This window comes from Tursiops truncatus, chromosome 5 (assembly GCF_011762595.2).
Source record: "Tursiops truncatus isolate mTurTru1 chromosome 5, mTurTru1.mat.Y, whole genome shotgun sequence".
Classification (NCBI taxonomy): domain Eukaryota; kingdom Metazoa; phylum Chordata; class Mammalia; order Artiodactyla; family Delphinidae; genus Tursiops; species Tursiops truncatus.
Window position 1 is genome coordinate 117,829,043 of NC_047038.1, and position 27,907 is coordinate 117,856,949.

At 38.2% G+C, this 27,907-nt stretch overlaps 1 protein-coding gene across 7 annotated transcripts; it reads left to right on the forward strand.

Moving 5' to 3' along the window:
- UBE2D3 (ubiquitin conjugating enzyme E2 D3) lies at positions 1 to 27,503 on the forward strand. 7 transcript variants are annotated; one of them, XM_033857359.2, is made up of 9 exons: positions 1 to 118; positions 1,415 to 1,569; positions 2,189 to 2,311; positions 14,875 to 14,938; positions 15,027 to 15,058; positions 20,187 to 20,264; positions 21,446 to 21,551; positions 23,903 to 23,996; positions 25,997 to 27,503. In XM_033857359.2, the coding sequence occupies exons 2-9, from the start codon at positions 1,546 to 1,548 to the stop codon at positions 26,040 to 26,042; spliced, it is 567 nt and encodes a 188-aa protein (XP_033713250.1). In that variant the 5' UTR covers positions 1 to 118; positions 1,415 to 1,545; the 3' UTR covers positions 26,043 to 27,503. The 7 variants fall into 7 exon arrangements, with proteins under 7 accessions (XP_033713250.1, XP_033713252.1, XP_073661659.1 ...); XM_033857361.2 differs by lacking the exon at positions 1 to 118 and adding an exon at positions 202 to 328; XM_073805558.1 differs by lacking the exon at positions 1 to 118 and adding an exon at positions 342 to 469.
- Positions 27,504 to 27,907: the final 404 nt, after the last annotated feature.

Sequence of the window (27,907 nt, forward strand, 5' to 3'; positions counted from 1 at the left end):
ATTTGGGGGCGGGCCCCTATCAGGAAGAGGGCACAAAACTGCCCTTAAGTCATTGCAGCGCTACAGCTCCTGTTAGCCAGCCACGAGATTCTCGCGAGATTCGTCTCCTCAATACCAAGTGAGGAAATTGGGGGACGCTGTCGGGAGGGGCATGGGGCTCGACCGCGCAGCTGCCGCTTCCATTACCTTCCTCCCATGGTCTCCTTCCGGTTCTCGATGCTTCTCTGAGTCTAAGGGTTTCCGCCGCTCGTCTACCCTTCCCCCCAGCCCATGACCTGCCTCCGGCCCCCGCCCTCCCAGTCCAACCTCCGATCTGTTTAGTAAGAAGGTGCTGTTCCGAAAAGGAGAAGGGGGTTGGCACAGATACGCTCGGCCCAGGACCTGGGGAACAAGCCGTCCTCTTTCGCCCTTAGATTCGCGCCGCGCTCGCGACGGCGGCGTTGGCGGACTGATACGCGGCGGTGAAGAGGCAGGAGGAGGGGGGAGGGGCGGAGCGTGGCAGCTGGCAGTAGTTCCGTCAGAGCGGACATCTTGTGGCTGTGTCGTGCGCGTGAGCCCCGTAGGGCCGGGGAGGCACCAGCTGCCGCGCGGGGAGGAGGCCGAGGCCGCAGCTTGAGGGAGGCCCCGGCCCCTCTGTACGCGTGGGTGTGGACGGCTAGGGGAAGGGAAGGGAGGCCGGCCCAGTGGCCGGCCGGGTAAGGAGGGAAATACAGGCCCTCGGTGGCTTGAGTGACCAGCCTGTTGGGTGGGGTAGGGTGGGAAGGCTGGGGACGCCGGGGCCTCTCCCGTTTAAGGGGGAGGGGGAATGGGCGCGTCCTCGCACCTAAGCCGGAGCCTCAGGGGCAGCTCGGGCGCGTGGTGGCGGTGGCTGGGCGGGCGGGAGCGCGCGGGAGCGCGCTGGAAGGCGGAGTGTATGGTGGCGTCAGGGCCGACACAGCATAGCTCTAGCTGCGGGGACAGCGGTACACATCCAGCCTCTGATTTATTTCCTTCCCTTCCCCGACCGCACTTTTGAGCAGCGGCCGAAAGAAGCCGGGCGTCAGTCCGGAGTCTCCTGTTCTCCCCTCCCCCCTTGCCTTTCTTTGCCCTAGTGACGCCGGCGTAGCGCCGACTAGGCCCCGGCTCCTCCTCTGCTGGGCCCCGGACCCTGCCCCGCACCCACCCCTTTCTCCTACGCCTCTTCCTTTCCCACCCGGGTCTCTTCCTTTCGAGAGGCCGGGAAGTCACAGTTGGAGCCACCCCTCCGCTCTTCCCGGCACCCTCGCCCCCTCTTCGGGCCGAAGCTCGGCATAGAGGCTGTCGGTGGCTCTGCCGCCCCACCCACCCCGGATCGCGACCGTTTTTGAGGGACTTGGACTCGTCAGGGTCTCTGCGGGGCCTGTGCGAGTGCTGATCTGCTCCGTTTTTGCAAAAGGCGCCTGTGTCTGGCAGAGCCGGTGTGAGACCAAGAGACAATCCTTCCCAGCCGCCGGGATAATCAAGAGTTTTGGCCGGAACTTTGAACACACACCGAGATAGTGAGGAGCCAGACGAAAAGCACAGACTATGGCGCTGAAACGGATTAATAAGGTAACCCATGGGGCGGAGGGAATGGGGGCGTGAGAGAAAAGGAAGGCCCAGCCGGGAGGGAGAGCCTTGGCATTGGGGGGGCGTATAATTTCGGAAAGACTCTTCCTTGGGTCACTTCGTCCATTGGGGGATGGGGAACGCGGCTGTACTTTAAGAAGAAGCGAGGGGGAAAACTCAGGAACAGAGCACTTGCGGCAAGTGAGGTGTTATCTTGAGCGTGTTTCAATGGAATCGGTGCAAATTAGCGATGAGGGAGAGTGGTGATTGCAGGCGCCTCGATTCTTCGAGAAGAGTTTAGTCCCTCTTCGGAATTGCCGGGAGACGCTCCCGCAAATGTCACGGCGCTTCCTATTCTCGGGGCTTGGAAACTTATTTTAGTTGTAAGATCAAGGCTCCGAGCCTTCTGGAAGAAGAGACGGGGGAAGCTCAGAGGAGAGAAGACCTAAGAAATGCGGCGGGTCCCGAACGTGATTAAGGGGTCGGGGTAGAAGTCTCACCGGCTGAAGAGTAGTGAATGGGCCTGGCCAGAAACTGCTCGACTCTGGGCAGCTTGCACAGGAGTAAGTGGGGCTGGGAGGAGGTGGGCTGACACAGTGTTGCCGCTTTCTGTGTTTTGTAGTTGCGGCTTTTCACCCGAAACTGTTCATCAGAGGCGCGCCGGGAACTGATGGAAAGCCCTTCTGGAAGCTCCGTTTTGCTTTGGCGGGGGAGGGGGGGAGAGTGTGGTGGCAGCGAGAGGAGGGTAGGTGTACCTATGTCTGCCTCAGTCCGTTTCATAGCAGCCTCCGGGGAAATTGTTAAGTTATTTAAAACGAGGTTTGATGGTACACTGTGGATCCGTGTTGGAAAAAATAGGGTTTTTCGAGGCTCGGTGGGTGAGCGGAACCTCCACCTCCGGTGGTTTAGTCTCATTTTCTTGCTCTAACTTCTATCCCGCATTTTAAGATGGCGGCTGCTTTAAGTGGTTCAGGCTCTTTCCGGCATCTCCTTTCGTAATAATATGAAATAATATTCTTTGTTAAATGTTAACTTTTACATCAGGTTGTACACTGCCCTAAGATCTCCTGCTCGAGACTTATCTATATTCAGACTCTCAGACTGTATTTCCCTTTTTTGTAACTTGTGTGTGATGTGTTTGGTTCTTGCACAATCGAGGAGGGTGGAGTATTTACAGCTAACTTGAAAAAAATGCCATGGAATAAATTCAGCCTTACTAAAACTAGGAAATAGAGGAGGTTGTGGATTACAAACTTTGGTTTTGATAGGTTGCTTTTTAAATAGTATACATGGACGGAATGGCAAGGACTTGGCTTTACTAAAAATAGACCTGATGCTGCTTAATTTTACATTTATTTAACGTGTGACTTTGGAACTTATTTGGCAAAACTGGTATCTTATGAATGATGAAAGTTTAGATTCAAAGTATTGATGTTGAAATGGTAAATTTTGATTTAGGCCATCACTGCATTGTTTCTGGGGGCTTATGTGAAATACAAACTTCAGTCTTTGTATTTTTGAGACCATGGAAAAAGAGAGGAGTTTAGGAGTTAAGGCTTAAAGTACAAAGGATTATTAAACATCTCTTTCTATGACCACTTTGAAGGCCAGCAACACACTGGAGAAGCATAGTTATATTTTGCAATATAGTTGAACGTAGTATTCAGTACAAATCAAAACCTTTTATCTATAGGAATTAATTCGGGCCACTAAGATGTGGAATAATTTCAAATCCATAGATTTTTATGCACGTGGAACAGAACACTTTAAAGGAAGGTCTCATTGATTTTTTTTCTTTTACAGGTGATACCCAGCTGCTGTGACACCACTTTAATGATTTAAAAGCTCTAGAGAGGCAGTATAATGGTTAGGAGTGTGAACTTCGGAGCAGAAATGCTCCAGTTAGAATTCTAGGGCTCGGCAAATTTACTTGTGTGCCTCTATAAAATGAATATTTGTTGTGTATGACCTATAAATAATTGAGTGTTTCGTGTGTACCAGGCACTATTCTAGACACTAGGGTTGCAGCAGTGAGCAAAACAAATTTTAGAGTCCAAGATTTTTCTTAAGGATTAAATAAGTTAATGTGTGGCTTTAAACAGGCCCCTAGCACAAGGCACTCAATTTATTACTGCAACTTTAATTTTCAGGAGCTTTTATTAAAGAACTTTTCGAGTCTAGTACTCTTCATCAATACCAGATTGTCTCCTTTTGTAAATACTTTGAAGATCTGTGTAATACAGAAACTTGACATAACACTCTCCAAACTGGGAAAAAACAGTGTTGATGTGGGACATTTTTGATTCAACCTGTAGAAAAGTTTTGTTGTGCATGTGGTTTGGTCTTCAGCTGTCACTGTCAGAATCATATGGTCAAACTTTAAAAAAAAAAAAGTCCCAGATTCAAACAGTTTTAGCAAGTGGACAACTCTGATGGGAGATGCTCTTTATTTTAGGCACCTCTCTTTTATTTTTAATTTATTCTTGTCTGCAGCCCCCCAGATTCTGAATGTTAAGATATATCTGTTCCTCACTGATCATTTTATTGGAATGCTTATTGTTGGAATATTTTTAATCAATAGCAGTTCATTTGATTAAGCTTTTAAATTTGTTTTCTTTCTAAAGCTTATGTTGTAGTTTTTTTGAATATTTCTTAGACCAAGCAGCCTTATCAAACAGCCCTATTCTTTCCCCCCCCCCCCCCTTGTATTCTTTATTTGGACAAGCTGTGGTCTTATAAGGCTGTCAACAAGAATAAAATATGTGAACTCCCTAGTTGGTTGGTGGTGTTTGGGAGCCAGAGGCAGTTTTACTACTCTGATCAAACAGAATGACCACAGTGCATGTATTTTGGGGATGTTTAAAGAGAACTTTACATAAAATGTAATATGAACCAAACCTGAAAGAATAGCTCATGCTTTGAGTGTTTGCAATGTGTCAGAACTGTTTGAAGCACTTGAATTAACTCTTGTGACACCCCCAAGGAAGTAGGTATAATTAATATCTCCATTCTAAAATTAGAAACCTAAGGCACAGAGAGGTTTAAAAAAAAAAGGGGGTCCTCATATCATGGCAGAGTTGGGATTACGACCTAGGCAATTTGGGCTCTGCAGTGTGTGCTCTTAACCACTACGTTGTCATGTCATCTTTTTAGGGTTTTGGTATTCTAAAAGTTTTCTTTTGTATGCATCATTCTCCTAACAGCTAGACTTAGCATCTGCTCTGTATTGAACACTGTTTCTAAGCCCTTTATGAGTATCTACTTACTTAATTCTCACAACAACCACATGAGATGGATGCTCTTACCATTCCATTTTATACGTGAGGAAACAGGTATAGAGTGAGTTACTTGTCTGTGGTCAGATGGCTGGTAAGGGACTGAGATTCAAATCCGATAGTCTACCTCAAGAACTCGAGCTCTTAAACTCCATGCTGTCTGCTATTTTGAACAATTTCAATTCCTAAATTTAATCTTGCTTCCTGAAATAAGCTGTCTCCTCCCACTTCACATTTAAATAATTGGGATTGAACTTTATTCTTAGGTTATAGCTAATTTATGAGTTTAGATTTTAGCTAACATAAGTTTTGAAAGTAGTGAATTTCTTTTCGGTTAGTATCTTCAAGGACTAAGGGAACTACTATGTGCTGACTAATCACTAGGGGCATCATAAACTTCTTTCCAGTAAGCCTATAGACTGTATGCATCATGTCTCAAGGCTTGTCTTTAGCCAGCTAACTTGGTTTGTAGGGCGTTTGTTGACTGAGAAATGCTGATCATGTAATGACCTCAGTTTTTTATTTGAATAAGGGTGATGTTGACACTATGCTTTGGTTTCATCATGATCACCATCAATGTTAATTCTAGTAGTTATCATACAAGTGGAAAGTTGAATACTCTTGCTAACACTGGGGAAAAACTATCACTGGATATCTCTATCATATTGTATGTTAACTCTGTGCGTTCAGGTGTCCTTTGTTATCTAAGATAACAGTCAATTCTTGAGGATTTTACAAAGCATTTCACTATAATCCGTTTATTAAAGAAGACACCAAATTCCTAGTATTGAGATTAGAATGTTTCAGATTGAATTCTCAAATCCTAGATTAGCTTTTGCATTCTACTAGATTTTGGTGTATGTGGGTTTTGACATGGGTTACATTTATATATCAGAATGTTTAACAGCTTTTAAAAGAATATAGGTACATGGGGTCTTGCCAGACTTACTGAACCATTTCTCTGGGAACAGGCATAATTTTGAAATGTCCCCTAGGTGATTCTGAAGCCTCCCTCTGGTTAAGAACCTCAGACATAAGGGATAATCATTTAATCAATACTTATTGAGGTCTTACTGTTTGGCACAGTAGTCTAATCTCAGGGGACAAAATATAGGGAAGCCTGTTACTACCCATGAGGATGTCTTCTTTGAGTGAAGGAAACGAGCATGTAAACACATAAATTGGTATTTGTCACTCTATACAGCTTTTCAAAATTATTATAAATCAAGTAAGGGAAGCATTTATTTAAAATAAGGGGAATCGTTATTCCAATGTCAGATTCACCCATTATTAAAGATAGGTTTATTTAAATGCCTTTCCGTACGATATTATATATATATAGTTATATATATTTTTTTCACTGTTTAGTGTTTTTTATAACTAATTCCCTTTCCAAGACAAATTAGTGTTAACAAAATTAAATGATTTTTATTTCACTGGAAATTTTGTGCTCTTGAGCTAGTTTTGCTACCATAACAATGATCTTATTTCAAAATTGTATAGTGTAATGAAAAATGGGTATGTCTAGTGAGTATATCATTTGTTGGTCTATGTTGTTAGATGAGATTTAGTCTCAAAATGGTACCCTCGGTCCTGTTACGTGGGCAGGGGAAAAGTTCAAATGAGTATTTTATACTTTGCCCAAACATCGGATTTTTATCTCCAACTATACTTTGAACATAGTGTTGTATCATTCAGAGACTTCCAGCCAGCTTTTCTTAGTTAAATTTGTTGTATTTAACCTTTTGGGTCTTAGTTGTGATTCACTACTTCTTGGTTACTTGTTCATTTTCAGGATGGAATACCTCATATTAATCCTAGCCTTGTTACAGTTTCCTGGCTAATGTATAATTGAATGTCTTCAACCACTGGACTGCTGTTAATTTTTGTTTTTCATATCTATAAAATGCCTTATTTGCTTTCATGGATCAAAGCTTAGGAGCTAAATTTGGCTCTTTGTCTTTGCCCATTTAGAGATACTGCTTACAAAAGAACAGCTTTGAGTAATCTGAGGTGACTTATTTTTAATGGTGATCTAAAGAAAGAAAATTACAGTATTATTCATTCAAGCTATTCTTTGTACCTTGTCTGAATGAACAGGCATACTTGTCTCATAATTATAGCTAAACAGGAAGTTAATTTCTTGTTAGTGATGTAATGAGACATGGTATGCAGCACTTACCCTCTTAATCTTTAATGTAAAAGAAACTTTCAGGATTTCTTAGAAGAAATCACAAATTCCAAACTAAAATGATTTTTAAGGGGACTATTCCTTCCCATTCTTACGTCCACATATGAAATTGTTCAGATCCCAAAATCTTTTTGCCAAGCTTCCTTCTTTTGAAATGACTTGCGGTAACCATGCATTTCTGAGATACTTGTTTCCTTCCTTGATATTTGTATCCACGTGCGGTATGTAAAATAAATTTCACAACATTGAAGTTTAAAAACTTTTTGTTTACTTCATAGCAAACTTGATCTTTATAAGAACTAGAGCAATTATTGTCTGCCTCATTGGGTAATTACTATTGCATTTTGACTTCTATCATTGGTCAAGATATATACCTTTATATTGCTAGGTCGTAAAGGTTCTTTGAGGGTGATTCTTATTTCAGAATTTCTTAAAGGCACTTACTCTCCTTCCTACCTCATGCCCTCATCTCATCCAGCTCCCAAGATAGTATTTTATGTTGCTCAGTATAGGTTTAAGAGGCAAGGGCTGTCCTTTTTGGGGGGGCGGGGGCGCTGTGTTGGGTCTTGGTTGCTGTGCGCGGGCTTTCTCTAGTTGCAGGGAGCGGGGGCTACTCTTCATTGCAGCGCGCGCACTTCTTGCGGTGGCTTCTCTTGTTGTCAAGCACGGGCTCTAGGACACGTGGGCTTCAGTAGTTGTGGCACGTGGACTCAGTTGCTCTGCGGCATGTGGGATATTGCCGGACCAGGGATCAAACCCATGTCCCCTGCATTGCAGGCAGATTCTTAACCACTGTGCCACCAGGGAAGTCCCAAGGGCTGTCTTCATAGTGTTGGTTCCCATGCTCATACAAATCTTGAAGTCAAGTAAAAGTTTTGAAAGAAATGGACTCTTGAATAAAATACGAGAAATTAACTTGCAGTAATGGGATGGACTTCAAGTTTTCCCAAAAGTGATGATAGGAAATGTATCCGTACTGCTATTATTATGACTTTGTGTGATGATGCAAGATGGATGGCAGAGATTGGGATAACATGATCGTGGAACATTGTGGTAATTATTGTACTTAATATCGTAATTAACTACTGTACTTGACCTTACCACAGTAGTCATCTGGGTTAAATTTTGGCCAGCCCTTGGGAGAGTGATGGAACTGGACAAACTAGAAAAGGTTATACAGGGAGTTACACTTCAGTAGCAGAACTGATTAAACAAATTTTGTTTTCATAAATGCTGACTTTGGTTATGTTGATCTAATGTATAAGTAATGGCTGTCATTGAAAGAATGTTTAGCAGAATGTGTAAATAATAGTTACCGGAAGTCTTAAATCTTACTGAAGGCTCATCTACTCATGGCTGCTCTATAGTTATTCATAAATAGTTCTTGTATTTCCAGTTTATAAGCCTTTTGGAGGCAGTGACCATTTCTTATACTTCCCTAACATCTCTCAGAGCCTCTAATCTGTTCAATACCTTGGTTTCCTGTTCTTTGTAGTCTGTGGTTGGTCATTTCATATCGAGTGAGGAAGATGTAGAGAGACTAGAGAAACAAAAACCAAATATTTAGCAGTATGTTTAGACTTCTGTTCTTGGCCAGTGTCTTTCTCAGCCTTTTCATGTTTTATCTCCAACAGTCAGTTGTCAAAGATACTGTGTCCCATGATGATAGAAGCAAAGATCTTCCTCAAAACAAACTGTAGGCTTTCTGTTTTGAGTCCCACATAATGAATGGTCAGACTCATTAATGTTTAATCATGTACCTCCAGATGAGAACACTCACTGGCTTAAGCTATACCTGTTGGTTGCCTGTAAGAGAAATTTGATTGACTCCTTTTCCTATCGGTCTATTTAGGCTTTTAAAGGGAAGGGAGAAACGTATTTCCCAGTGGGAGAAGCCTGGATTCTCACACTAGCCAGGTGTTCAGGAGGTTTCAGGAGAAGCAATTCAGAGAAAGATGATCCCGAAAGGAGAATATTTCCCCAAAAGAGTACACCGTGGCAGAGAAGTGTCTAACTTTGGTGGGTTTTTTTTTTTCACGGAGAGTACAGTTTTTAGCATCGTACCCTGTATTATATGTCCTTGATCCAGTGTCTTTTCAAGGTGAGTGGAGCATTTAGCTAGTGTGTGCCAAACTCCCCTGCCAACTATTTTATTTCAGTGGTCTTGATGAAGAGTTGGGTTGGTGTGATTGAAATTTTTTTTCTCCAGTTTGCCAAGTACCATATCAAATTTCTTTAACTTAAATACATCTTTGATGCAAGGACACTCTTGAGAAAGCAGCCTTAAATGTATCCCTGGACCTATTTTTCAGGTTATCTAGTAGATACACTACTTTGCGTTCCTGCCCATCCTGAAGCGCAGCATGTCCTGTATCTGAACTCAGTCTTTCCTTTCCCCTCTTAAGGCGGCCGTGGGGGGGCGACACTAATGTAAAATGGAGATGAGACCTATTTCCATAAGGTGGTTGTAAGGGTAAAGTGATCAGTGTTTTAAGATATTTTTCATCCCCAGTGACTTAGTTTATGTTCTCTCACCTGAATTACTGCTATAGTTTCCTAATGTAGTTATCTACTCATACATTCTTTGTAGTAGGTATTCCTACAATTTGGAGGGTGAGGAGGGTCTTTGACATCCCATAAATTAAGTAAAATTTTGTGTGGGCATGTGTATTTGAGGGATAGAGGGTCAGTAGTTCATCAGGTTCTTAGAAGTCCTTGACCTTGTCACAAACAATGCTATATACATGTGTAGTAGTGAATGAAAAGGTGGAGAAATGGCAGAAACCAAATTTAGGATAGTCTTAACCTGTCAGGGAAAGGGAAGGGCATCTGGGGAGTACAGGAGAGATCTTCTGTTATATCTGCAAAACTTAAAATCTGAAAGAGGTATAGTAAAAATGTAATGTCAAGCTAGGTACACAGATACATGACTGCTTTTAGGATTAATAATTTAAAAAGTCAGTCACTCCTAGTGTACTACTGCTAGTACATCAAAAAATCCAAATCTCATTTGTCTTACTCCTACTTAAAAACTATTCCTGCTTAAAAATCAGTGACTTCCCATTGGCTGTGGAATAGTCTTTGCCATAATATTGAAGACTCTCAAAAGATCCAGCCCTGATTAACCTTTCTAGCCACATCTGCTACTCCCTTACCGGTACCCTGTTGTGTCTCTGGTATACCAAACTACAAGCAAGTTTTTACAGCCTGTTTTCTTTCACACCCCTGGTTTTGAATTAGTTTCTCTACCTTGAATGCTTATCCTTCCATCAAGACCCAGTTCAAATGTCACTGTTTTAAACCCAGGCAAGGTTAGTGATAACCTTTTCAGGATTCACAAAGCAGTTGAATGCCTTTACTTTAAGCACTCAGGTTGTTTGAAATATAATTTTTTGGTTTTGTATTATGTCTGCGCTTTTTTTTAGCTCAGTCTGTTGGGGGAGGCATTCATGTTCTATCTTTTCTATCTTGGTATTTTCAGACCTAACATACTTGACACCAAAAAAGGTAGTCTTCATATAAATGAATAAATGCTTTGTTGGGTGTAACTTGAGCTGATATTACACTTTTTATTTTAGAAATGGATTTAAGTTAATCTTTAGTTCCTATTATTGAAAGTTTAACTTTTTACTAGGTAAGCCACATGATTTCTCCCTGCTTCCTCTAGTTTCCTTTTGAGACTTTGCTTCATTTATATTTCTTACATGTTTTACAGCAAGATTAAAGCAACACATTTCGTGGATTAAAATGTGTATAATTGGTAATGGGGCCCAGGTAGCACTCTGCTTAGAGTGGATCTCTCCTTACTCTGTGTTTGCTGCCCCCACCCCTTGAAGAAAACTGGGGTGGTTAACAATCAAAGCAGTAACTGTAGGAATTAGAGCAAGCTACAACCTCAGGAACTGAAATTGTGTGTCTGTATGCCAAGTTAGTTCTTTATCTCTGCTGCCCAATGTGGCCTCTTTTTCTTTGGACTCACCATGTAATTTCAGGGCATATGCCTGCCAGTAGCTCTGGGTCACATCCTTACAGCTCCTGATTAGAGAAGGAAAAAGTGTCCTTTCCAGCTTCAATTTGAAAATCTTGGGTAGGGATAGATGGAACAAAATTCTCTGATTACCCTTTCTGAGTAGTTGGTTAATGGTGGCTGACAGTCACCCCAACACTACAGTCATACCTGTGGAGTATGAGAAAAGCATTTCCAGGAAAGTAGGAAAAGAGGGTTTGAGTAGACAGTGGTGCATGGAAGAGCATCTGAGATGACTTATTATGCTTTTTCTCATATATTTTCACTGCTAAGATATTCTTATATCTTACTTGCTTCTGCTATGGACATAATAATGTCATGAGAATTAGTTGGCATCTTTGAGGTAAGTGCTGGTATATGATTTAAAAGATATTTTGATTCTTAAAATTACTTTAGGTCATTTTTTAATGTTGATTTTAAAGTCGATTTTGGTACATACTTGGCCGAATATTACATCTTTGAGTATTACTTAAGAGGTGTCTTAGTCACGGGGAACTTGGAAAATAAGGCATTTAGAAATTATCTGAGGGGAATAAGAGCCTGAAGTATTGGGAGTGAAGAGCTTAAATTCAGTGCTCTCTGAAATTGTACATTCACTGTAAAGGAGTGAAAATGTCAGCATATAGAGGCTGAGTGATTCAGAGATGTCCCCATGTGCAGGAAGACTCGTTAAAAAATGTTTTCTTAGATTTTTCATAAAATGTGCAACTTCGAAGTAGGATGTTGATATATTCTAGGTCAGCTTTATAGATTCCTGAAGTTTATGTTGTTTCAGCATCACTTGGGTATTTTGTTAGACCACCCATCATTAAATTACTTTTTAATTTAAAAATGCTAGATATTTTTCTTATCATTAACATATGTAAAAGTGTGTAAGTACAGAAAACTACATAAATTTGGGGTAGATCCGTGTAAGAAACTCATTTTAGTAATATTTGAGTTCACATGCTTACCTGACAGTTTTAGGTAGAACCATATGAAATTGCAGTTCAGAAATGGTCAAGTATTAGTAATTTCATACAACTCAATAACATGGTTTCTTTAAAAGCCTATCCACAAATAGCCCTCGAATTGCTGACCTTGTATTATTAACATATATCATAGCATGAGCCATATAATTGTTAGAAGAGTATGTTATAGACAACTAAGCATAAAAATTCATCACACAGGCAAAAGATTTAAATAAGCTAAGGCTATAATAAGTACCCTATTTATAAAGCAGTTTTGCTTTTGTTTAGTAAACAAGTGATTTGAGTGCCTGTCTAGGAAATCTTGCCTTCAAGGTGGGTGTTCCACTTGCTGAGCACCTAATACATTATATGCCAGATAGTGTGCTGAAGTACTTTATCTTACTCATTCTTTCAAAAGTTCTGTAACAACAGGCATTTCTATTGTGTTTTAGAGATGCGGAAATAAGCCTAGGAAACAGTGGGTCTAAATTGGATTAAAAGTGAGACTCCAGACTGATGATCCATATTGAGGGAGGTGCATATTCATTGTCCTCATTTCATGATGCTATATTTGAGCATTTGAATTGTATGCGCAAGTTTGTGTTTGGTTTTAGTAGCATTTTTGAAAATTCACGTCTTTATTGTTGTGTAGGAAAGGGGAGAGGGTGGTTTGGAACAGGTAAGTTTATCTTAAAATAGACTTCTTTGGACCCTTATGTTCCGGCAGAGGAAGTTAGCCTGCATAAGTTAGCTTCTGGTTTATCTTTTTTTGGTGGATCATTTAAACAACAGAACTTGTTAAATAAGTTTTGGAACATGGAAAAAAGTTCTCCTCATATCAGTTAGACTATGCTCAATCCTTATCTGCAATAAAGTATATACCTTGAGATGGTATTGAAGTAGCTTGCCATTATAATAAAGTGGCTGATCATGGAATGCAAATAAATGCTTTATGAGAGTTGATCTGGCCTATGAAAAAGTCATTTGGATAGTTGATTAGTTCAAGCTGCCAGTATATTTTTTTTGCTCAAAAAACTATGATTCAGTTCTAAGCTAAAGCTGTACATAGTTTCAGTTTCTTTCAACTAGTTGCTTAACTCCGAGATAAGAGCTTCTGTAATTAGTACTGATCAGAATCTAAGTTTCTGGAATGAATTTTCCCCCTTTCTTTAAATATGTTGAACAAATGAGGTATATTTACATGGGCAAGCATAAAAATCTGATCTGATCTTCCAGTCATCTTAAGATTGTGACTCCTGGGATTCCCTGGCTGCCTTGATAACCTTATAAGCAGTCATAGTTTGAGATTCAGAAGCAGATTGGCAAAGTGTATATCAAGGCACTCCTTTGTCCCAGTTTTGTTTTTGAGATATAACGTAATAGATGTGCAACATAATAATTTGATATATGTATATTGTAAAATGATTACCCCTCAAGGACAGTTCTGCATTGATCTTTTTTTTTTTAATGGAGTGAATCTAGACTGATATTCCTGAACAATTGGCTGTTTTCTGAAGTGCATTATTTTGCCCATAGTAAAGGCAAATATTTGATCTGTCTTCCTGCAGTGTATTCCCTGCCTTTTTCTTAGAAGTCCATTATTATCTCAAAGGTCTATAAAATCCCTGTACTGTAGGAATTTATATATAGGTGTATAGAGATAAAGCTGTATCATTAATTTTTTTAAACTTGTAAAGAAGCAACTCTGTTTTCTTACTAGATTACCCATATGGGTTATGCACAAGTCATGGAAGGGCTAAATTACACTTATGTTGGAAATATAAGGTCAAATGGAATTGTGGATACTGCTTGTTTTGCTTCTTAGCAAAAAAAGCACAGTGCTTTTCTACCTGGAGAGGAAGGGTTTTCCAGAGATATACTCAATGTTAAGTAAAAGACAAGGTTGAATTGAGGAATAAGGAGATCAAACCAAACGGGGTACTTACCTAGCCCCATGAGAGATTTTTTAAGGAGAAAATGTGGTCACTGGGTAGTGTGGTTCAGAAAAAGAGTATTTAAGACAGCAGACAGTATTTAAGACAGAGCCTCTGAGATGGTCTGAAAGCTCAGCAAATAACATGAATGTTGATAACTGCCCTAAGTTCTTAACCTAGGAAAGTGTCTGATTACAACTTTTTCATTTTGTAAGAGGACAGCTTTTGTTCATGTACAGGCACACCTCAAAGATATTGAGGGTTTGGTTCCAGACCACCCAAATAAAGCAAATATCACAATAAAGCAAGTCACATTTATTTCTTCCCCAGTGCGTATAAAAGTTAACATTTACACTACTGTAGTCTATTACGTGTTCAATAACATTATGTCTTTAAAAATGTACCTTAATTTAAAAATACTTTATTACTAAAAAAACATCGTCTGGATCTTCAGCAAGTTGTAATCTTTCTTTACTGGTAGAGGGTTTGAAATATTACAGAAATTATCAAAATAGGATACAAAGACACAAAGTGAGCAGGTGCTGTTAGGAAGATGGCACAGGTAGCCGCAGACCTTCCATTTGTTTTAACAAAACAACCCCCCCCCAAATCGCGTATCCGTGAAGCATGGGAAAACGAGGTGTATGCCTGCAGTAAAACTTCATAGCGATGTGTGTGTGTGCTTTTATGAACCCCTAGCCGAGATGATTGTCTTGGTATGTGTCCATAAAATAACTGTGCCTAGTGTGTCCCAGAAACTGGACTGGGGTTACTTATGTTTTCTTTCCTAATAGAATGTATTGTTGATGTAAGTTGTGATTATATGTCCCTTAAAGAATGGTGTAAAAATAACTGGAAGCAGACGACTGTCTTTACTTGCTTGTGTTTTCTATTATGGTTACATGATCCAGCATTTTCTGTCTTGGTGTAGGAACTTAGTGATTTGGCCCGTGACCCTCCAGCACAATGTTCTGCAGGTCCAGTTGGGGATGATAGTAAGTAATTTTCAAGTTGATATTTATGGTTAGTTTCAAAAAAGCTTGTGTATTTTTAGATAATAACAAGAGTGTTTTCTTTTTCTAGTGTTTCATTGGCAAGCCACAATTATGGGACCTGTAAGTACTGAGAATTAAGTTTTTGCTTTTAATGAAAATCCAGCATTGATGTAGTTAGTAATTTTTAATTAAGCCTTTAGCTTTATTTTATTACATTGTAATTTTATTTGAGATATGCCTTAGTTGTTGCACTGCTTTTGAAAGAAACAATTGGTCATTAGTTAAGTATACTGTAAGTGTCTGTCCCTGTGTTCAGGTTCTAGAGTATGTATAGCTTTTCTATGACCTATCAAATACCTCTTCCATTCTAATTTTCTTTCATAGCAATGTAAAGTATTGTCACAGAGCTTCCTGACTTATAGCCCATTAGTTTTCTGGCTGTACCATGATATTACTCAAAGATCTTACTCTCTTCTTGTAGCTGCCTAAAATCTAGCTTAATTGTATTATTTTGATATTTGAGTTTTTATAGAACTTCAGTTTCATGTAAAATTTGAATATTTTTAGGTAGATAGTGATACTTTATTTTATTTTGGCCATGCCATGCGGCGTGTGGGATCTTAGTTCCCTGACCAGGGGTTGAACCCGCGCCTCCCGCATTGGGAGTGTGGAGTCTTAACCACTGCACCGTTAGGGAAGTCCTTAGAAAGTGATATTTTGAATACAGCAAAATTCCTTTCTATCCTGGGTAGATAAGAAACTGTATGTGCTGGATAATTGAATATTCAGAATTATGGATACCATCTAAGAGTTTCACAGAATTAGAGCACAGTAAAACATCCTGGGGTAAGACTGTATCTTGAACAATACTTAACATTTTTTTTTGACGTGGAAGGCACCTAAATTTCTGTTCTGAGGGGGGTGTGTGTGTGTGTGTGTGTTACTGAATTTTCTGCTTTCTTCCCCCTTTCGGTATTTTAATCTCAACATAACTGGCAGTAATGTACTAGGTGAGATAATGGTCAGTAAGTAGATATTTATAATTCTAAAAGAAGAAATGCCCTTGGAAAAAAAAGCTAGCCAGTGGGTGGGTTGGTTTAGTAAGTGTTTATTCAGCAGTTCTGATTGTAAATCACATAGAGGGGGGATATTTAGTTTAACAATTTGAGATGTGTCTGTGATTGAGAGCCTAATGAAAAAACTACAGAGTCAGGGTTGTTTCCAGTTACCTCAAGGTCTATTTTTATTGTTTTAAGTGCTTGCTTTTGTCTAATTGGTGACAAAATTGTGATTCCCGCCCAGCCCCCGCCCCACCTCCCCCTTAAATACATATAGTTAAGTAACTCATGGCTTACCCAGTTTGGCCCATACAAAGTTTTTTTTTTTTGGCCCTGACCAGGGACCAAACCCGTGCCCCCTGCAGCGGAAGCGTGGAGTCTTAACCACTTGACCGCCAGGGAGGTCCTGGCCTACACAGTGTTTTACATGTTGATAATCTTAACATAAAACCCTCTCACTAGACCCTCCTTCTACAAGTGTGGGGTGGAGTAGCAGCTGCCTCCTTTCTTCAGGAAATATGTGTCTGCCACAATTTCTACCAGGTCCACTTAGGCACTTAGAGTTGCAACTTCTAGAATTTTCCCATTATAGATCACCAATTTTCAAAGCAAGGAATTCAGTAAAATGCCTTGTCATATCTATACCAAATAAACCTCATCTTTGATTCAGAGTGCTTTAAGATAGTTTCATTATAAAAATTAGTTGTCTGTACTAATAAAGCACAAAAGAGTTGGTAGTTAAGACTTAACATTGGATGGTGTGCATAATAAACCAGCTCTTTTAAATCAGTGTAATGTTTTTCTGCTTGACTTTTGAGACTTCGTTATTTTATTTATTCCTTTCCAAAAGGTAAGGAATGCACCTATAGTAAATCAAAGTGAAGCATAATTGAGGAGTTTGTTAGTAATTTTCCACAAAATAGAAGATTGCTTATCCTGAAGAATTTTTCAGCTGTTAATTTGCTTTTATTTTCAGGAAACATTTTTTATTTATATGTATTTCAGATTATGGCTATGCTTTGCTAATTTTTTCAGCAACCTTTTAATATAAGGAATAGCAGTTTTCTGCTTTTGAAAACAAATATTTGATTTTCAGAACTATTTAAATATTCCCGATTAACAAGAGCAAAAAATATATTTATACCATAACAGCATAGTTCTGCTTTAGTAACATTAGTCTCTGAAATGTACTTGTTTTCTGAGGAGGTTAATTTTCACTGTTGGGTAATTTCAGGAGTGAGTCAAAAGTTATAAAAACTCACCCAAAATGCAGGTTTTAACTGCACGTTTTGTAAGTAAGCACCTAAGTTTAGATGCCAGCTTGTAAATGGTTAATCATTATCCTTACTATGAAGTGTATCAATGAAACAACCATGCTGTTTTGGCTTTTGACTGCATCTTTATGACAGAACGTCACAGTTTGATTAGGTAATATTATTTTGTTAGTATGCCTACCCTAAGTGGCATGCAGATGTGACCCAAAACAGTAGGGCTAGTGGTGGCATAACAATCCATAAATCGCAGATTTGCTGGAAGAATAAACGTTAACAAAATTACTTTTGCTTTGGAGTGCTTCTTAGGTCAAAGTGATGGCAGTGTCACAGAACTAAAGATTTCTGACCCTCTAAGGTGTGGATCGTCTAATTGAGGTTTCATGACAGAGTTAATATTGGATTTTGATGGATTATAGTAAGGAAATCTTGATGGTTGAACAAAAATGCTTGGTTCTTAAAAACTACGTGCTAGCTTATTCTTTCCGAAGGCAAGATACTGCGGAAGCACAAATGCCGATAAAAACAAACCGTTGAAAGAAGGTGGCAGTGTTGCTTGTTATGTGGTTTTTAAACTTTTGTTGGTTATTTTGTGCTATGTTAAGGGAAATTTCCATGAAGAATTGATGCAGTGAGGAGAAACTAACTTCCTTACATATTGTTTCTGATATTTATGTGCCTGACTTTTTTAAATTGTAAACGGAGCTGGCAGAAAGACATTGTTGAAATTATTTTGAGAACCACATTAACTTCCATCTAATCTATGATACATAGCCATAGAAGAAAGTACCGTATCTGTGAATAATGTAACTGTTGGCAGCCTGAGCAGAATCAGATACAAAAACAATCTGAAGTAAAATATTTGGTCCATCTGAAGTAAGACCTTGAACTAAAGCAGTGGGTATTGTTTTATTGTTACATAAGGGTGAATTTTTCAATTTATGTTGTTTATTATGTTTTTCCTGCAAAGGCTAATAATATGTGAAAACTCCTCTTTAGTACCTTACTCTTTTGCGGTCTGCGCGCCTCTTACTATCGTGGCCTCTCCCGTTGCGGAGCACAGGCTCCGGACGCGCAGGCTCGGCAGCCATGGCTCACGGGCCCAGCCGCTCCGCGGCATGTGGGATCCTCAGACCGTGGCACAAACCCGTGTCCCCTGCATCGGCAGGCAGACTCTCAACCACTGCGCCACCAGCGAAGCCCACCCTCGTTCATTTTTCATAATAGCTATAACATTTCACTGTATCTCCCTTTACCAGACTGTAAGCTCATCAAGATAAGAAATTGTTCTGTGTCCCTTACATATACTTAGTAAATAGAATGGCGGAGTTAAAGTAATTCAACTAATGTTTAATTACTTTACAGAGGTCTGGGGATTAAATGAACTTACAGCGTCAGACCTGTGAAGGTTATTTGCCTCACAGAGTGGGCATATAAAAAGGCTCATATTAGTGCTGTATACATCCTCACTCAAATGGAGGGGAATAGGTGTTGGTAATAACTCAATTACTGCAAATTTTCAAACACGTCTTCAGGTTGGCTCTTTGCATATCCAGAGACAATTATGCAATCTCTTTTTTTTAAAAAAATTTGACCTTAAAATCCTTGACTGGATCACCGTCTTTTGTCATCATTCTTTGATCCGAGTCAAGCAGTGGTTTTCAGAAGACCTGAGTTTGAATCCTGTTTCTATCATGTACCAATTGTATACTTCACTAAGTTATTTCAAGTCCTACTTTACTCAACTCATAAAATGGGAACAACGTCTTTTTCCTTTTATTGGTTAATAAATGTAAAATACTCGCAAGTTTCTCCCAAATGTTACTTCATACTAACATTGTATAATATTTACTTACTGAGGAGTTCTTCATACTCAAAGTGGGCAGGACAGCTAAGGAGAAAAAGTAGTGCTATAGCTTAAAATTCTGTATTTTCTATTGAAATGGACCAAACAAACATTCCACAGTTTTCCAAATCTAGTAATCCTGTGTATTGATTGGCTGTAGAGAACTCAGTATTGTGCTTTTGAAGAAAAAACTTCATGGTTTTTATTTTTTAATTAATTTTTTTTTTTTTTTTTTTGGCTGCATTGGGTCTTCGTTGTTGTGTGCGGGGTTTTTCTAGTTGCGGCGAGCGGGGGCTACTCTTCATTGCGGTGCGCGGGCTTCTCATTGTGGTGGCTCCTCTTGTTGCAGAGCACTTGGCTCTTAAGCGCGTGGGCTTCAGTAGTTGTGGCGCAGGGACTTAGTTGCTCCGCGGCATGTGGGATCTTCCTGGACCAGGGCTCGAACCCGTGTTCCCTGCATTGGCAGGCAGATTCTTAAACACTGTGCCACCAGGCAAGTCCCAAGACTTCATGGTTTTTAAATGAGAATTTTGAGGAGCCAGTTGGGAACTAAACTTTCTTTAAAAACATATTCTGTTTCTGTTCTGCTTGTCCTACTGAAGGGAGTTGTTATGTTACCTACAAGACCTAACTTTTTGGTTTGCCAGTAACCAGAATAGCCTGTTGAGGTACAAAGCCATTTGTGTATATATGACTATCATTAGAAGAAATATTCTACAAATAAATGTAAACTTATATTTTCAAATTATAACTTGGTACATTATTATGTAGACTTTTATTGCTAAGTATACTTTGTGAGAATTGGGGTCTAGAACCTTGTGTTTCTGGGTTATTTTTTCTAAATTTCTTTAACTTTCATAAAGTAGGATCTAAGTAAAGTAGGGTTCATTGTTCTATAGTAAATATTGTGATTTTTCATTAATACGGACTTCATTGTGGGATAATTTAGACTCTTGCAGTGTAAATAGGTAATTTTGCTTCATATTAGAGAAATGCTTAGAAAATAGAAATGTTACATGAATTATCTAGCAGTAACATTTAAAATAGAGTTAAGCATATTTTTCTTTTCACAGAATGACAGCCCATATCAAGGTGGTGTATTCTTTTTGACAATTCATTTTCCTACAGACTACCCCTTCAAACCACCTAAGGCAAGTATTTCCCCTCCAAATTTGTGAGTATAGATTTGTGTTCTATTCCAAAAATAAGAATTTCTAATTCTTAGAAATTAGGGTTCTGTGTAAGTCAAGGTTAAATTGATATGAATGTATAGTGAATAAGAATAATTGAGGCTGAATGTATATATTGAGTTGAATCACTGATGTTGAATGCTGACTCTTAACCTTTAGTTAAAAGAGCAGCTGAATCTGGATTTGAACTTTGTAAGTGGAGGTGAGAATTGCCGTATCCTTAATGTTGCAAGCCTCAAATATACCATGTGAAAGCTTTTTTTATTTTCCCCTTTATTGTGCTTATACAGATTTGGATTATTACCCTAGTGTCTTATAATACTAGGCTTCCAAATATCCAACTTCAGTATGCATTTTCACATGTTGCTAAAAATTATACCGTATTTGTATTGGGGTTTAGACAGACTGTAATACATTTTGGGCTTTGAGCTTGCACACGTAACAGTAAATTTATCAAAACTCAAGAGTTGCTTAATGCACTGGGGTGACCGGTTTATAGGTATTAAAAGCATGTGGTCCTTAACTTTTTGAGCCATTGAGATAAACTCAATCTATATGAATAACTATGGAAGATAATATATATAGAACATTGGCACTTCACTAAAACTATCTTCACAATTATAGGTGCATATGACAGTTATTTTAGATGAAATGCCTTTGTGATATTCAAATTTGTGTTTTTTATGTACAGTGGAAATGGAGGCTCAAATACATACCTTTGTAACTCGATGCCTTAAATGAGCTGGCCTGGGTGTTTTGGTTTACATCTGGAAGTTTCTTATTTTTAAGTGAATGTTAAATACCCTTCAAATGGCTCTTTGATACTCATGATATGGTAGGGCCAAAAGTTAACCTTCAGAACAGCCCACCATATCATTGACAATAAAATTTTTGCCCCAAAGTTGTATTTTCCATTTTAATTAAAAATAGGAGAGCCCGTGAGGGATCTTGGTCAGAATATAGAAACCAGTTTCTGTAATATTTGGTCCTTTTAGGTGTATTAATTAGGTTTTAGCTATTTGATTTTTTAGAATTTTAACAGTATTTTGAGTCTTGCTAAAGTCTTCTGCCAAAGTTTAGGGTGCTTGTTTTTATTTGGGAAAAATATCTAAAGTTTTTTTTGTTTTTGTTTTTATTTTTAGGTTGCATTTACAACAAGAATTTATCATCCAAATATTAACAGTAATGGCAGCATTTGTCTCGATATTCTAAGATCACAGTGGTCTCCTGCTTTAACTATTTCTAAAGGTAAAATAGTTTTAGAGAAAGTCTTGAGAGGCTGATTTTCTAATAGTTAAAGGAATTTCATTTTTGAGCCTACTTTTCTGAGTATTTTTATGATGACAGCTTTTTGATAAAGGTGGGGAAAGGAACAAATTGATTTCTACAGTATTTTTCAGTCCCAAGCCACCTGCACATCTCATTCACTCGTCGCCTAAATTTTAGCTAAAATGATATACCAAAAGTTAATAGAGCTTTTGAAACTTGAGCTTTCTCACAGAAAAATTGTGATTTTGCTTTCCTGTGTTTATTATTTTTTAGATAAAAAACCCTTTTTTAAAAACCTTTAGTTAGGTGTTTTGTGATCATGGTAGGTTGTTCCTACCTAATAATAGTCTAAAATGTATAGTCTTGGGAAGGTCTGTAGATAAATTCTGCTCTTCTACTTTAATAGAGATCCATTATGTGACATCTTTAATAGGTTGTCCAGTCTCCATGTAAATATCCCAGATGGAGATGGAGTGTCTCTCCATCTCTTACTCTTTGAATGATTCTGGTGGCTTTTATGTCGCTTTTACCCCACAAATAAAATCATCTAACACAAAACTACTTAATGGGAAGGAAGTCTGCCTTTTAGTAATTTTCAGTTTTGGGGTATTGGCATTCCTTAGTACACAAAATTAGTTTTTAATGTTGCTAATTATGACATTATTTCAGATATTTGAGGATAGCAGCTGACTCGAAGCATTCTCAATTTCTGGCTGAGTACTTACTATTGCTTCTTGAAATAGTTAATTGTGTTTTACCAAAAGTTTTATTTTTATGAGTATGGTAAATGCAAAGTGAAACTGGTTTTGTTTGTTCATTTGTTGTTGTTTTTTGGTTTTGGGTTTTTTTTTTGGCAGTACACGGGCCTCTCACTGTTGTGGCCTCTCCCGTTGCGGAGCACAGGCTCCAGACTCGCAGGCTTAGCGGCCATGGCTCACAGGCCTAGCCGCTCCGCGGCATGTGGGATCTTCCCAGACCGGGGCACGAACCCGTGTCCCCTGCATCGGCAGGTGGACTCTCAACCACTGCGCCACCAGGGAAGCCCCTGTTCATTTGTTTTTTAAGGCAGGACATCATAAAGCCTTTCATATGCTTGTACAGTGCTTTTGAATCTCCTTAAAGGGACTTTGTAGTGTTCCCAAAATTTTATTTGATAGGAAATACTTTTTGCGGGGAGAAAGAAAAACAATTTGGGTGAATGCTGCTGTAATTCTTTTAAGTGAGGCATAATTTTAGGCCTATTTCTCACCCTCTTGGATACATTCAAGTTTCTTTTCAGATCAGGCTCTCTTAACACCAGATATCTGGTATTAAGAAAGCTTTAATACTAGGTTCCAGGTTATTTTTTTAACCATTGTTGGGAATGCACTGTAATACTGAATACTTTTTCTATAAACGTGGGTTTAGTTTTATATCTGCCCCCGCACTTGGGTTTAAAATTATATGTGCGATAATAATGTTGTTTTTTGACCACTTTAAGCTTTTATATCTTAAACTTTTATAAAAACCTTGCACAGTGTCTGGCACATAACAGACATTTAGAAGGAATTAGGTACATGTTCCATGATGCTTGGCATCTTTTAAGTTGATATTTTGAACAGGACAGGGTAAGAGCTAGAGTTGAAGGCCCACTTAGTAATAGATCTTGACGTTGTTAAATTTAACCAGTACTTTTGTGATATGGTCTCTACCTTATAAATTCAGGAAGACAAAACATACAGTCAGTGGGGGCAGTTGTGAATTTCTGTGAAACTCCCTCGAGAGCAGGACAGAAAGTGGATTTTTTTTATCATGGCAAACAGCTAAGAATAATACTGCACAGATGTTCCCCAGATATTTTTATTCAAGGTCCCCCCACCCTGCAGAGTACCAAGAAACTCCAGTTACTTAAATTCTTATACCACTTTATTTTAAAAAGTAATACAGGGAATTCCCTGGTGGTCCAGTGGTTAGAACTCTTCTACAGGGGGCACAGGTTCGATCCCTGGTTGGGGAACTAAGATCCCACATGGCTTGCAGCACGGCAAAAAAAAAAAAAAATGTAATACAAACTAATATGGCATCATTTGACTGTCTTAGAACCCCTGATTTTGGCAGATTTTTATAGCTAATCAGTAAACTTGATGCCAGCAAAGATCTATTTTAGTATTTCTTACCTACCAGGAACTTGTCTCCTATAAAGCAGAATCTCCGTAAAGCTTTGTCTTACGGAGATTAAGATATAAACCAATAAAAATCTTTTGAAGATTGAGGTTTATAATACATGTTTTTAAATACTTGTATTTATCCAAATTCCTGATGATGGGTAACAGGCATTTGTTTTCTTCCAGTTCTTTTATCCATTTGTTCACTGCTATGTGATCCAAACCCAGATGACCCCCTAGTGCCAGAGATTGCACGGATCTATAAAACAGACAGAGATAAGTAAGTATGTACTAGTTTAAGAAAACAGTATAAAAAGTGGCTTTTCTTAATGAGTTAGGCTTATACTTTGCTGTAAGTCGTCAGGGCAACACCAAGAAGACTTGATGCTTATTTCTGGTAAGATGATAGTTGAAATGTGCAGAAAACCAGTTACTGAAATGTGATTTTTTTTTTTTAATTACTAGGTTTTGGTTTATGTAGCAATAAATAGCCCATCTAAAATGTTTTATTTTTCTAACATGTTCAACGTTTTGTCACTTTGTTTTGAGGAAGAAAGGTATTTTTTCTTCACCCCAATTATGTTTTTGAAAAAAAATATCGGTACTGTTGTAAAAATTTGGTTTAAATTTTTTATATATTGAATTCTTTATGTATGTACAACTTTACCATTATAACTTTTGTATGTTATAATTAATGCTAAGTATACTTGTTCAATTAGGTACAATAGGTTAGCAAGAGAGTGGACAGAGAAATACGCTATGTTGTAGGGTAAGAGGATCTGCACTCTATGGTGCGCTTATTCATGGTACTGCCAGCACTTGAGTGCTGCATGCGTTAAGGCACTGTATTAACTAACAAAAGGTAACAGATGTGGCAGTTTTCTGAAAACTGTACATTTAACTGCTTGATCTCTGTTTAGCGTGAAAGTATACCCAATAGTCATTATTGCTTGAAAGTATTTTTGCATGGCAAACCAGTTATCTAGCACCAGTAAGAAAAGAAAATTTTAGTTTCTTTTTCAAACTACTACAGTATTTAAATTTTAACTTTAAAATTGGTATATTTTAAACTTCAGTACTATATGGAATGTGGTAACTTGGTTAAAATTTTGCCAAGAGATAACAATGTAAGGGAGAAACACTTTTAAGCCTCACCATCTATACTAAATGTTCATTACTGACAAGCATGCATTAGTGTCAGCTATACTTTGTGGCTCCCCGTATGCTAAATAAAAACCTTTGTTTTAAAGTGCTGGCTTTACAAGAGGTATCCTTAAATGAAGTAACCATGAATTGGAGCAAAGAATTTTTATATGTTAAAGTTAGAAAAATGGTTGAATTATGTTTAGTTCTCAGTTTGAAATGAAGTTAATGTTTTATAGAGGTCAAACTGTAAATATAAATCAAAAGTTCTCCTATGCCCTTTTATATATTTGTTTCTTAAAGTTATCACTTCATTATTTGTTCGGGTAAGTGGCCTGTGGCATGGTTGTAATACAAGGAGAAATTGATAGCATTTTATCAGTATTAGTGATCTTCCTCAGTAATAAATAACCTTGCTCAGGTATGAATTATCTATTGGTCTTTTAAAACAAAGATGCCCCCAGTTGTACTCCAGAGTCTCATTCATCAGGTCTCAAGTGGGGCTTGTTAGCGCCAATCACCACACTTTAAAAGTAACATGTGGTTTTGATTAACACATGACACCCACCTAGTCTTGAAAGTTACTGCTCTTTCATCACCTTACCCAGTGTCTTACTTTTCTGCCTGTGCCGAAGTCTCAAAGGCATTTTCTCTTTTGGTAATATCCAGGGTCAAGTAACTTTTCAAAGTCTAGGATTCAGATAAAAATGTTTTAGTTCATTGTTTGGTCTGGCTTTAATGGAAATTGCTATAGATGTACAGAATCTGCTGTTCTGATGAATTGTAAAAAAAATTTTAAATGTTAAAATTTGTTGGAATGGATACTAGTTGTAGAGTTTCTAATAGAACATTAGCTCAGTGGTAGGAGACAGAAAAGGTCTTTGATTTTTGTTAGCCATTCTATGTGTTTATTAAAATACTACTTTCAGTGTATTAGGACATTGTATTGAAGCATAAAGTTCTCGTTTCCTACATTGCTTTGAGTATCAGTGCTTTTTCTTCCTTGTTGGCTTTATTCTAATCATAGCCGTTAAAGGTGACTCCCTGGTGAGTCTAGAGGTAAAATAGATTCTTTCCTTCCCTTTTAAGTATTAAAAATTATTTTAACTTTTTAAATAACATCTTTTTTATTTACAGGTACAACAGAATATCTCGGGAATGGACTCAGAAGTATGCCATGTGATGCTACCTTAAAGTCAGAATAACCTGCATTATAGCTGGAATAAACTTTAAATTACTGTTCCTTTTTTGATTTTCTTATCCGGCTGCTCCCCTATCAGACCTCATCTTTTTTAATTTTATTTTTTGTTTACCTCCCTCCATTCATTCACATGCTCATCTGAGAAGACTTAAGTTCTTCCAGCTTTGGACAATAACTGCTTTTAGAAACTGTAAAGTAGTTACAAGAGAACAGTTGCCCAAGATTCAGAATTTTTTAAAAAAATGGAGCATGTGTATTATGTGGCCAATGTCTTCACTCTAACTTGGTTATGAGACTAAAACCATTCCTCACTGCTCTAACATGCTGAAGAATCATCAGAGGGGGAGGGAGATGGATGCTCAGTTGCCACATCAAGGGAAGCAGCATTATTCTAGCAGCATCCATTCTTGTGTAAGCCTTCCACTGTTAGAGATTTGAGGTTACATGATATACTTTATGCTCATAACTGATGTGGCTGGAGAATTGGTATTGAATTTATAGCATCAGCAGAACAGAAAATGTGATGTATTTTATGCATGTCAATAAAGGAATGACCTGTTCTTGTTCTACAGAGAATGGAAATTGGAAGTCAAACACCCTTTGTATTCCAAAATAGGGTCTCAAACATTTTGTAATTTTCATTTAAATTGTTAGGAGGCTTGGAGCTATTAGTTAATCTATCTTCCAATACACTGTTTAATATAGCACTGAATAAATGATGCAAGTTGTCAATGGATGAGTGATCAACTAATAGCTCTGCTAGTAATTGATTTATTTTTCTTCAATAAAGTTGCATAAACCAATGAGTTAGCTGCCTGGATTAATCAGTATGGGAAACAATCTTTTGTAAATGCAAAGCTGTTTTTTGTATATACTGTTGGGATTTGCTTCATTGTTTGACATCAAATGATGATGTAAAGTTCTAGAGAGTGAATATTTTGCCATGTTCAGTTAAAAGTGTGCAGTCTGTTACAGGTTGACACATTGATTGACCTGATTTATGCAGAATTAATAAGCTATTCAGATAGTGTAGCTTTAGTATGCTGCACATGATACTGGCAGCCCGGGAGTTCATTGATGGACTTGGGACCCAGCAGTTTTGAAACGTGTATATGGAGTTTAAGAAATTTATTTTCCAGGTGCAACCCCTATCTAACTAAATTTTTTCTTCACGTTGTACACTTGACAGCTGAAAAAACCGTAACATGGGAGTAATAATGGGTCAAAATTTACAAAATAAAGTACTGTTTTGGTGTGGGAGTTGTCATAAGGCTATGTTGAAGTGACTTAACTATGTGGGATATTGAGGTTTTTTTTTTTTTTAATGGAGTGAGTATCCATTAAAATGAATTTGTTCAGCCATTTACATTAATGAGCATTTAAATGCAACAGATATCATTTCAGGTGACTTAACATGAATGAATAAAAGTCAATGCTATTGGATTATTTTTTGTTTGACAAGTGCTATCTGTGCCACTTATTTAACTTCTGTAGTAACAAGGGCATTATCATTCTTCACCCTTCCTAATTCTGACCCTATAGTTTTATTACTTTTTCCTAGTTATTTTGATTTGTCCATTGCTTTCTTACAGTCCTGTATTCAATTTCTAGCACATCTGTGACTTTTCCACTTCCACATTTTTGCACTGCTTACACTTATGTGCAATCTTATTCCTTGTCTGCGCACAGATGTGGAAAGTTAGATATAAAATAAATGTTAAAGCTTGATTTTTATAAACATTTTAATATGTAGTTTGGACATGATTTATTGACTTAAGGTTCTTATCTAAACTGAAAGTGAAATGCATGCCTTCCGAAGATGTTTTGGCTTTGTTAATTCTGTAATA

What these genes read in the sequence shown, in the direction of transcription:
- UBE2D3 (XM_033857359.2), top strand. Translation starts at nt 1,546, where the DNA reads ATGGCGCTGAAACGGATTAATAAG. An exon ending in TGCTTTAACTATTTCTAAAG is followed by an intron (nt 21,552 to 23,902) that starts GTAAAATAGTTT and finishes GTTTTCTTCCAG; the next exon opens with TTCTTTTATCCATTTGTTCA. An exon ending in TATAAAACAGACAGAGATAA is followed by an intron (nt 23,997 to 25,996) that starts GTAAGTATGTAC and finishes TTTTATTTACAG; the next exon opens with GTACAACAGAATATCTCGGG.